Source organism: Zalophus californianus, chromosome 5, assembly GCF_009762305.2.
Source record: "Zalophus californianus isolate mZalCal1 chromosome 5, mZalCal1.pri.v2, whole genome shotgun sequence".
In the NCBI taxonomy this organism is placed as follows: Eukaryota; Metazoa; Chordata; class Mammalia; order Carnivora; family Otariidae; genus Zalophus; species Zalophus californianus.
In genome coordinates, this window is record NC_045599.1 from 126,097,389 (window position 1) to 126,109,768 (window position 12,380).

The 12,380-nt window shown below is 40.2% G+C and overlaps 1 protein-coding gene across 2 annotated transcripts in view; it reads left to right on the forward strand.

Annotated features, from left to right (window-relative positions):
* Nucleotides 1–5,439: 5,439 nt before the first annotated feature.
* The window catches only part of LOC113928900 (UDP-glucuronosyltransferase 3A1-like), a 30,770-nt gene continuing 23,829 nt past the window's right edge, over nucleotides 5,440–12,380 (forward strand). Inside the window, exons 1-2 of one of the 2 annotated variants that reach the window (XM_035727721.1) lie at nucleotides 5,440–5,647; nucleotides 8,989–9,090. In XM_035727721.1, the coding sequence (XP_035583614.1) occupies nucleotides 9,057–9,090 (34 nt within the window). In that variant the 5' untranslated portion in view covers nucleotides 5,440–5,647; nucleotides 8,989–9,056. Of the gene's footprint in view, nucleotides 5,648–6,602; nucleotides 6,710–8,988; nucleotides 9,091–12,380 lie in introns of those variants that run through there. The other variant, XM_035727720.1, reaches the window with a different exon arrangement.

A 12,380-nucleotide genomic window follows, 5' to 3' on the forward strand; every position in this document is an offset into this window, starting at 1 on the left:
ATTTCTGCAATTCTTATGAAATCTCTGAAATTGGTCTGTGGCAATAGTTCCTTGAGAGGCAGACCTGAAGCTTTCTCTGTGTTGTCATTAGAATGAATAGTCAATATTTTTTTCCCTCATAACCAACAAAGGGACCAAGGGATAGCTTCCAGCTGATGACTCCTGTTCCTGCTCCCACCATGCCATCCTCTCTGAACACTTGTAACTCAGTGAGGTTAACTCTGTGCCTGCTGATTCTTGTGGGATACACTCCCATCCAGGGAATTTGATCAGAGGCATCTAGCGAGCCAGACTGATGCCTACTGCCTTGTTCCATCAAAACCTTCTCCATGAGGTAGACTGTCAGCATGGCCTTGATGGTATGGACATCTGATCCATTATTCTCTGGTTCAGATCCTTTGTTGGTTCTCATTGCATGGAATACAGGCTCTCTGTGGTTTATTTCTGGCTACCACTCCAAGTGTATCTTGAAAACTCTGAAATAGATCCACACAGACATGTTCAGTTGATTTATGAAGAAGATGCAAAGACCAGTCAATGGGAAAAGAAAAATCTCTTCAGCAAATTGTACTGGAATGGTCTTTGATTTTTACTTAATGACATACACCAAAGGACATTGACTGTTACTGCATACCATACACAAAGTTTAACTCCAAGTGTATCATCGACCTAAATGTGAACACTGAAGCTATGAACTTTCTAAAGGAAAGTCACTGAAGTCTTATGGTTGCAGAGATTTACTATTCAGATCACACAAGCTCAAATCATAGAGAAAAACATTGGATATATTGGATTTTATCAAAATGAAAAACTCAATCTTCTAAAGGCATACATGAGAAGACAAAAATTAACATCAACTAGGAGAAAATTTTGTAGCACATTTCTCAAAAAACTTGTATCTAGACTATCTAAACAATCTTACAACCATTACAAAAATGGACAAAAAATGTTGAACAGACACTTCACAAAAGAAGATATGCAAATGGCCAGTAATCATATGAAAAATTGCTTGACATGTTAGTCATTAGAGAAATGCAAAATAAGACCTAGTACCATAGCACATCTACTAGAATGACTAAAATTAAAAAGACTGATCATATGAATAATTAGCAGGAAGACGGAGCTACTGGGACTCACACCCATTCTATTGCTGAGTCAGGCGTGAAAATGGTGCAGGCACACAGGAAAATCGCTCTGCAGTTTCCCAGTTCAGCACACACTTGTCACATGATCCAGCCATTCCACTTCTAGATATTTACTTAAGTTAATAAAAGCCTATGTCCACATGGAAATCTGTACACAAATGTTCTTAACAGCTTTATTTATAATAACCCCAGACTAAGAGAAAAACTACATGCCTATTAGGTGAATGTAGTAACATTTGTATTATATCTATATAATGGATGCAGTTTTTTTGTATACAAATTATACTTTAAAATTGATTTGATTTAAAATTTCTGTGTGTGAGATGTGTTTCTCAGTGTCTTTCTCTGAGTCCTTAAAAATGTAGTATTCATGATTCATTGCTGCATTTGAATATAATTGGAAACACAAATACATTTTAATAATTTCTTTCTTTTTAAGATTTGTTTATTTACTCCAGAGAGACAATGAGAGAGCATGCCCTCATGAATGGGAGAGCAGCAGAGGCAGAGGGAGACAGAGAATCCACAAGAGGACTTCCCTCTGAGTGGGGGAGCCTGGTGCTGGCTCCAGCCCAGGTCCCTGAGATTATGACCTCAGCCAAAACCAAGAGTCTGAAGCTCAACCAACTGAGCCACCCAGGTGCCCCAGTAATTTCAAAAATAGTAGAGCTAGTAGAGTTTTGATGAGGGAGGAGATACGTGTGTATAACAGTAGGAGTTACTGCCTGGAGAATCAGAGGACTGATGGTAAACAGAGTAAGGGTTTGAGTTCAGACTTAATTCAAGTTTATTTTGTCAGTGGGACCTGAAGTCTTTCCATAATTATAACCTAAAATAACACATTTGAGAAATTATAAACACAGGCAAAATGTTTAATTTGTTGATCTTTCATGGGCATGAAAGATGACATGCAGTAAGGAACTACACATAAAATACATGTATTTGAAGGTATGTTTTAAGATGCTGAATGAAGTTTAATCTGTCATTTATCTTTCCTTTCATAATGCAGCGATTCTTCTGCTTATCTGTTTCTACATTAGCACCAACCATGATCGCGTATTGGTTCTTTGTGTGCCTAGTTACGCTAAATGCTCTATGGATGTGATTTCCCCCCATGTCAATCTTCTATTGTTTGGCTTATCACATCCTAATCACAGGCTACTGTGAGATGGTTATTTAAGTGTCAACCAATTATCCATGTAAAAGGAGGTAAATAGAACACTTGTTTTCTCAAGCAAACTTCTACTTAGTTGAAGGAACTAGCTCTTTCTGAAAGGCAGATTTCATATTTTGAATGCCCTTAATATGAGTGCATTTTGCCCAGTTCAACAATATGATTCAGCCAACATTGACTGATTTCCTGTTTGTAGAAGGCACCAGGCTGGGCCTTTGGAAGATGCAGATTCTTTGCTAAATGCAGGCTCAGTGGGCCAAGGGCAGGGCAGCTGGCCAAAGTTGAATCTTAGTCTAGAAGAGGATTCAGAGGATCCTGATAAAATCTGGCAAAGGAGGGAAGCTTTGTCCAACCCACCCCAGCACATTGTGTTGTTTGTACCCTCGTGTCTTTGACCAGCTGTGTCCTCTCAGAAATGTCATTCGGCTTTCGTTGGAACAAAAAACTACATGTTCTTCCTACCAAACATCTATTTTGCATTTATGTTCACATTAGTGTGACTGGACTTGACTTCGACACCCGCAACAGAGCTCACTGTCTATCCTCTTTTGAAGCATTTTCCTTACTATTTTAAATTGTTTGTTAACATTTATGTGTCTGTATTTAGAAACTCTAAAACCCCAACAGTCAGGGACTTGTTATAGCACATGGCATGGTGGCTCGGACAAATAGTGCTGAGAATACTGGGTGATCTTTTAGAAAAAGACAATATTTGATCCATATCGAATACCATATTTAAGAGTGAGCTCTAAACACATTATTTAATACAAAAATGACCACATACTGAGGCTTAAAGAAAAAGGTGAATTTCTCCATAACCTCAGTGTATGGGAAGACTTTCTAAGTACGACTTAAAAATCCTGATGCCACAAAGAAAAGTTACCTAATTTATTTGACAATATTAAAATACTTTTGCACGGCTAAATCACTACAAGTAGGGTCAAAATACAAATGAAATAGAGAAATATATGTAACTTTCATTACATATACAGGACTACTATTCCCAGCATTTAAAAAAACTATTAAAATTGAGGGATGAAGCTATGGTAAATGCACACATTGGAACGGTAGGCAGCTACACTGAACAAAATAACTTTAAACTAATGTTGACTGGATTGTAATCCACTCAGTAAGAAAGAATATAGTCTAGGGGCGCCTGGGTGGCTCAGTCGTTAAGTGTCTGCCTTCGGCTCAGGTCATGATCCCAGGGTCCTGGGATCGAGCCCCGCATCAGTCTCCCTGCTCAGCGGGAAGCCTGCTTCTCCCTCTCCCACTCCCCCTGCTTGTGTTCCCTCTCTCGCTGTCCCTCTCTCTGTCAAAAAAATAAATAAAATCTTTTAAAAAGAGAAAGAATATAGTTTAAAGATAAATATAATAAACTAACTTTTATGTTTAAGACAAGAGAAAGGGGGGAGGGAGTAGAAATATAAATCTATCTGCATTCCTTTGCAAAAGAAAAGGAGAGGAAGGAAAAACAGAATAATGTGATAGATTATCTATAAGGCTGTTTTTGAATAGCATGAAGGTCAGGGAAACAAATGAAGGTCTATGGATTTCTGTATTTACATAGTTTGGTTTTCCAAAGCATGTTAGTATTTTACATAAAAAATTATATTTAAAACAAAAATAATGGAGAAGAAAACTCTAAAATGGAATACAAACAGAAAGAAGGGAACTCAAAATGTTTCTTTCTTTATAAATATTTATTTATTTGAGAGAGAGAATGAGCGGTGGGGAGGGGCAGAGGGGGAGAGAGAGAGAGAGAGAGAGAGAGAGAGAGAGAGAGAGAGAAGCAGACTCCCTGCTGAGCAGGAAGCCTGATGCCTTCCTTGATCACAGGATGCTGAGATAATGAACTGAGCTGAAGGCAGATGCTTAACCAACTGAGTCACCCAGGCACCCCCAAAATGTTTTCAAATGTTGTAACATAATTGCAGTGTACTAAAAAACATCAGTGAACACAATTGCATTTTGAACATATTGCTTTGAATATCTGTCTTGTCAGTCTAAAAGAAAAAAAGAATTGCAAAAAGTCTATTTTTTGAGAAGACTATTTTTTGAGTATTTTGTTGGGTAGGGCTGATATTCGCAGTTGGTGGATGAGTATATGGTAACCTTTTATCAGTGCATAGCACGATTGAGCAAATGAGTAAATATACCAAAGATGTTGAAAGGAGATTTCTTAATCTTAGAAGGGGAATTTACTAATGTGGAAATGGGGAGGCTTAAAATCACCTCTGTGGTAGTGTATTGGAATGGAAGGTATCACTATGAATTCACAGTTTTTCACAAATGCAAATATGGCAATATACATCTGTAATATTTATACCCATATACATATCTATTTAATAACTCTGTCCACTGAGAAGCATTTATAAACAGTGGAGCTAAATTAGCAATGAGCACTTCTGTCAACCACAGCCAGGTTTCTAAATACCATTTCTTACTAAAAGGTCTCTGAGAAATGGAAGATTTTAAGACAGATTTTAAGACAAGAAAAGTACAAGAGGAGTCCGGAAATAGCGTGCAAGAAATAAAGAAAAAGTTCCAAAATGGTTGAGGTTAAGCAGGAGTAACCTGATACATGATGAGAGTAAGAGATGATAGACCACTGAATAAATATAAATCAATGAATAAATAATGATAACAAATTGATACAGACAGATGATAGGTATATAGATTGATTGATGGATGGATGGATTGATAACTAGATAGGTGGGGCAAATGAAAGGTTTTTGTAACAATACAATGAAACATGAAAAAAAGAAAGAAAAATGCAGTTAAAATCACCAATTGGCCACCATGACTGTAATAACTGCTTCAGGTAAGAAGTATAAAAGATGATAAAATGAGCGAGTGAAATTTGATAGGAACAGAATATTTACACAGCTTCAAAATGTCTCCCCATGTCTTACTTCCTAATTATAGGGTAAAAAATAGCAACTTTACAATGGAGAATCTTGGTGAACACCACCTTAAACAGGGGATAGAGTTATTATTTCTAATGACAGGACCATCTGACATCATGTGCTTCCCATTGTGATTCACTAGATGAAATCAACACCACCTTTGTGGTATTCCCACCATACTCCCTAGTAACCTGAAGTATAATGAGAAACATCAGGCAAACACAACTTGGGATCCATCATTCAAAATAAACAGGCATATCAATGACATGAAAGACAAGGGCTGAGAACCAATTCTCACTAAAGGAGATGAATAGACCTGATAACTCCACGCAATGTGTAATCCTGGATCGGCTCCTGCACCAGCAAATTCATATCACAACAGAGGATATTAATCAGACAATTGGAGGGATTGGAATAAGGTTTGTAGACAAAGTAATGTGATTGCATCAATATTAAATGGTGCCTTCCTAATGAAGATTAAGATAAATTTTTTCACTGGGAAGATAGAATACCTGTACAGATGATAATTGTGAATGCACATGAATGCAATCATATAGTATAAGGGAAAACTGGAATAATGTTGGGAGAGTTTTACAACCTTTCTAATGAATAAGTTCAAACATTTATAAGACTAGAACTTCTTGGTTCCTACTTCCCAGTCCTATTTTGTGATGCCCATTCAGAATTACAGAGTGGCCTTTCGAGGGTTCAGTGCTTCAGGTCAAGACCTGGCTCTCTAGGGGGCTTAACACTTGGGAGACACTAGCACTTGTTACCAATAGTTACTTTCCAAAGAAACTCGCTGAGCAATAAATGCAGGTAATTTTCTTTTGAGAATCAGCTTTTGGGATTTTGAGATTGGAATACTAGCAAAGATTTTAAGCAGGTACCTGGGGAAATGGGGCATGGGGATGTCACAATGAGGTCAGTAGAGCAGTTAGGAGGTGGAAAATTCATAACAATTTCCCTAAAATGGAGATTGAACTGAGTCACCTGGGGGTGGAACTCTCTTGGAAGTGACTTCCTAAGGTCCCTACCATTCCTGGTTCAGAGAATCTTCTCTATGGAGAGTGCAGTGGTATCAGGGATAGAGAGGGGTTAAGGAGAGCTCACTAACCCCTCCTTCCCATTGCTCCAGGTTAGGGAGACAGAGGACAGATTAACCAGTAGAGCAAGCCCCTGGGAGGAGGAGCAGAAGGGCCAGAAGTCACAAACAGAAGAGAAGACAGGCGGGATCCACCCCTCTCCTCTTCACAGCTGCCTGCCAGCACATTTCCTTGGCTGCCAGTGAAGCACGTGTCCCCAGAGCCCACAGGTCACTGTGCAGGGCTCAGGACACAGGGCTCTGGGCACAGGCCTGGGTGACACAGCTGGTACAGGAGCTAGCATGGTGGGGAAGAGAATGTTGTTGCTAGCAGGCTTCCTTCTGCTGGGGTTCCTGCTCTCAGAGACCACCAAAATTCTGACTGTATCCTCACTGGGTGAGTGTTTGGCAGGAAAATCAGAGACAGCTGCATCCCAGGCACCTGCTCCAGGACTCAGGCACATACCCATGGGTCAGATGGTCATTCTATGCGGTTTTCCATACAGCGCTTGGGTCCCAGGTTAGAGGAGGGAGAAGACAGAGTGGGCCTGGAGTGGCGGAGTGGGGTCCCTCCTGCTGGTGGTGGAGAAGTTAGTTGTGGAGAAATCAGTGGTGTCCTTTCCTCTCATTTCATCTGCTCTGGAAGTGCTTCCCATTGTACATAGCTAGGGCCAGAATTTAGATCCAGTGCTGACCTGGAGACCTTAAGCCATCTACTCCAATGAAGGAGGATACTTTCAGAGGAACACCCTAAAAATCTGGGATGCGGAATAGATGCCAGTAGAAAGTGGAAGTTGAGGTCAGTTTTGGGCTCCTGGAGGCCAAGGATGGGGGCTCAGAGCTGGAGGAGGCAGCACAGACTGAAAGTGTGTCATTAATAGGATACCTGGAAGACTGATGGGGCAGAGGAGGGGGCCCCAGGACAACAATCAAGTTCTTGAGAGCCCCCTCTCTCTTTTGCCCTTGCTGCTGGAAGGTTTTGAAGGACCCTGAAACAGTTGGTTTTGTCAACTGAGTTTTGTACCCCTACTTTTCCCCAAAGGGAACAGAAGGGAAACAGGAACATTTATTAGGATAATGAGTCATCATAGGATGGATTTTCCCCATGAATTTTTTGGATCCATTGTGAAAGGATAGGGGGCTCTCGGGATCACTTTTCGATCCCTCTGAATCTGAGGATCCTAGAGCTGGAAGAAACCACAAATTTCATCTAATTGGGCAGTAAGTGTAGGCATCCCCCTTTTATTTCCTGACAGGGAAACTGAGGGTCAGGGAAATTAGCAGCCTTTTGCAAGAGCACATCAGACCTCCCTGACGGACACACTCAGACTTTACTCACTGTCTCTTACCTCAAACCCGTCCTCTTCTCCAAACTCTACTCTTTACAGTAGGGAATTCCTAAAAATCAGTATTTAAAAAACTGTTTTCTATTTTAAGTCTAGTTTTTAATGATAGAAGTAGCAGGAAAAAAGAGCTTCCTCACTACTTGAAAATACGTGTCCTCTGGATTCTGGGAGGGAGCAGGTGTGGTTTAGAAGCACTGGAAGCCCCGTCTCTGGCCCAGAATGCACTGGGCTCACCAAGACCCTCAGGAGTGGCTACCTCTGTGGGATGGCTTCTCCCTTGTATCCATTTCTTCCATGGATTTAATGTGAGCCAGAGAAGGCAGTATGAGGGAGTAGGGGTTTGTGTTTTATGTAACTGGTGTTACCTCAGGCAAGACAAGTATAGATATAAAAAACTAATTTCCACAGATACACACTATTACTGTAGTCCGACATCCCTCTATGCCGACCCAATCATCATGAGAGCTTCATCTTCCAAACAATCCCCACTTCCTATGTGGGCAAATTCTATTGCTTTCCTCCTACTTTGACTTACTCCGCGGCTGACCCCAGAGATTCAACAAAAATCCCCATTATGGCTTATGGTCTTAACACAGCCATTGCAGTGTTAGAGCCCGTACCTCCCCAGAAGATCAAGCTTCTCTTTCATTAGAATCTCAGGACACTTAGGATGGGTGTTATCCCCGTCTGTCCTGTGCAAGATCCTGTAGTTCCGCCCAAGAGCCCACAGTTCTCCTGAATGCTTTAATTTGATGTTCAGCAATTTTCAAGCTCCAACTGGAAACATCCTGCCAAATTATTTTTGAATCTCAAAGATTTTGATTCTAAGTGGTGGGTCTACCTCCTTCTGCTCCAGTGGCTATTTCTTGGACTGATATTCAAGGTCCCAGTTCCAGTCTGACTCTAACATAAATTTCCAAAGGGAAGGATTCCATAAAGAGCTCTGACCAATAGGAACCCTTCCCACTCCCATACACAGTACTCTACCTAATTTCTACTCTGTCCCCATAAGGGCTGGCTAAAATCAGTATGTACCTAGGATCAGGAACTCCTAAGGCCTAAGAAGAAAAACTTGTCACACTGACATGGAAACCATGAGTCACAAAAGGAAATCTTGATGAGGGACTTCCACAGGTTAAGATTTGGGCAGACACTGTGTAGGTGTCTTGGCTGCTGCTGACCTAAAGTGAGACAGAGGAACTGAAGAAACTCATCTTCCTCTGTTCACCGTCCACTCTCTGTCCTCTTATCTTGTATTTCTCTATCCACCACATCAATTTCAGACCCTCTGCTCTCATCTTTACAAAATGAAATTTCGTATTTTTCCTAGGTGGAAGCCATTATCTACTGCTGGACCGGGTATCTCAGATTCTTCAAGATCATGGTCATAATGTCAGTATGCTTCTTTATGGAGAAGAATTTTTAATCCCAGGTGTGTTTTTGGGTTTTGTTTTGTTTTTTTTTTGGTTGTTTTTTTGGTAATCATTGAATTCCTCTATCCCAGAGAAACAATGTCTTTTGTATAGCTCTGCTTAGCATAAAATCTGTTTGAATCTAGCTATATTGAATTAAGGGGAAAAAGTGTGTGTGTATGTTTATGTTACCTGCTGGATATCATATTAGGGTCTGTAGACCTGGCCTTCACATGCCATAACTCCATGTTTTACCCCCTCAGCTAGGTGTCACTTCATTTAGGCAAAACTCTACATATCATTATTGATCATTTTGATAACTACGACTCTGTGGTGTGCCTTTAATTGTGTTGAACAGAAGTGTTCAGCCATATTTATAGTTTCTGTTATGTAAGGAGATCTTCTCATCCTGTTTCATAGGTTATTTTTACTCCTGTTATGAGACCTGAACTTTAAGAAAGCTTTTTTAAAGGATCTCTTTTAGTCATGTCCTAGGATCAGAATCTATCAGTGAGATGACCCTAGATTCTTGAGGCGTCAGTGGCAGCCCATGACTTGTGCATAGTGATGTCAGAAGTTCTCGAGAGGGTAAATACCCAGCAGTGCAATTGCTGAGTCATAGGGTGGCTCTATTTTTAACTTCTTGAGGAACCTCCATACTGTTTTCCAGAGTGGCTGCACCAGCTTGCATTCCCACCAACAATGTAACAGGGTTTCCCTTTCTCCACATCCTTGCCAACATTTGTTGTTCCTTGTCTTGTTAATTTTAGCCATTCTAACTGGTGTAAGGTGTTCTACACAACTACTGAATCATTGAATATTATGTCAAAAACTAATGATGTATTATATGTTGGCTAATTGAATTTAAATTTTAAAAAATCCAAAAAGTTTGTAGCTAAGATGAAGCTCATCAGTCTTGTCAAGTCTTCTCTGTTGACAGATAAGGACATAGAGAACTCAAAAGTTTTGTTCAAGTCCACACAGCAGGTTAATAATAGAGTGGGTGGATCTGGAACTTTAAGCTCTGGGTTTCTCATTCAGAATTGCTGAAACTTTAATTTAAAAAAATTCCAAAATTAATCACTTCTGATGAAAAACAAGTCTGAGCAATTATGAAATTCTGAAGATGAACTTCAGGTTCTGTTGCTGTTTAATCAGCCTCTAGATCAGGTTCACACTAGATATCCTTTCTGTACACATTCCTTTGTATCTGCCTTGTCAGTCTGATTATGTATTTGCTTTGACTGCCAACCATGGTAATTGTAGTCCATCATCATTTCATTTTGCTGGTTCCCAGGGACTGAGGAACTGCTGAGAGCTTTAGACCCTCTACCACTTTAACACACATGCCCACACTCAAACTACACACATCCAGGGTACCCATGGATTCCCTTAGTTTTATTCTTGGTTCCAAGTTTTAATAGTCCAGAATTTCTTGCAATATTTACCGTTCACTGGGAATTTCTGAGGTTTTGAAATGGATTATTTATTTTTCTCTTCAGCAGTAGACTTTGGTAAAGGTCTGCAAATAAGGGAACATGTGATTGGATTATTTTTGTTGACCTGATTCAACACTTAGTATCAAAACTTTTTAAACCTGTATTAACCACCCCTTGGATAATTTCCTTAAAGGGTTTTTATTCACAACTTTAATGAATAAATGACTTCAGAAATGCTGAAGTAACCTCAGTTTCTAATACTGATTTGTAAGATTATTTCAATCAGTAATTGAAATCACAGGTATAAGATGCCACCTTACAGCAGACTTAAATGTCTGCAGTTCTGACTCTCCCTTTTCCTAAGAGAGCTTGCTCTACCTCTCCGTCTACCAGGTAGACATTCCCCAAGTGACAGGTCTTCTTTGTTTTGGGGATCTGTGCAGTTACATCATTGATTCAGAGGCTTGCTTACAAACACTGAAGCAAAGTTTTGCCTAGAGGCACATTATGGGGACTAGATAGTTCTACCCCTTTCAGCCAGTTAGTTCTGCTTTTGTTGGGTGTGGAGGTAGGAGAGCAAATCAGCAGCTAACGTAAGGAAGCCCTTGTGTTGGAGCTCAGGCTTTGATTGGACTCATGGGCTACTCAGATAATCTATCAAGTAGTGCGCACCTTAGCCCTGGGAGTTAAAAAACCCCGTATCTTAGTCTGCTGTTATCAGGGTGAGGTCAATTTCTCTCTTTCTTTCCTTTTTTAGAAAAGAAATTTATTTATTTATTTGAGAGAGAGAGAGTGAGAGAGAGCTAGTGAAGGGGAGATGCAGAGGGGGCGGGAGAGAATCCCAAGCTGACCCTGCTGAGCATGGAGCTGATGCCTGGCTTCATCTCAGGAACCTGAGATCATGACCTGAGCAACCAACAGTTTGATGCTTAACCAACTGAGCCACCCAGGCGAGCCCAGGTCAAATCTTATTACTGGGGTTTATAGAGTTTAATAAATTACAACCACCGTTCCCTCTGAATTTTAGAACCTATTGAGAGAATGTTACAGGACTTAGATCAAAATGCATCTTTATCTAGCTGATCAGGGAGCTTTCCTTTAGATCTTCGTTAACTGTCAAGGCTGAGTAGCGGCTTGAAAAGAGGCTCTGTATAACCTTTGGGTTTTGTTCTGTTTATTCTCTATGGTGCCTTGGGTAGTTTCCTCCCATGTTTGCATTGACTGTTCTCAGGAAGACCCCAACCCCAGAGCTTTCTCTCCCTATAGCTCTCTTGTGGTATTCTGGTATTCTGCCTTGTGAGTTCTAGCTGTCATGTTCTCTCCCAAATCTGAAGTGCTCCCTCAGGAGATGGCCAGGCCACATCTGGGTGCCTCCTCCATGAGCTGTATCTTGGAAGTTTTCTCCAGCCATCCATGAATGTTGTGTGCTACCTGGGGTACAATATCTAAAAACCATTTTAACATGCATTTGGTCTGGTTTTATTTAGCTGTTTAAAGTAGGAATTTCAATATGGTCCTGTGGCCTTCTTGTGCCACAGACTGAAGTTCCTTATCTTCATTATTTAAATCTTTGTATTTAAGTAATATTGGCATATAATAAACTGCATATATTTAAAATATACAAGTTGATATATTTGGACGTATACATATGCTGAGAGAGAGAGATATATATAGACACACGTGCGTATCTACCTGTGAAACCATCAACATAATCAAGATAACAAATATATTTGTTCCTCCACCAGAAGATTTCTAAGGTCCTTTTGCAATCTCCCCTCAGGAACCTCCCACCTTTGTACTCCCCACTGCCAGTCAATCCTTAATATATCACCATGTGTTAGAGTGTATCACGTAGATTTTATATAAATGAG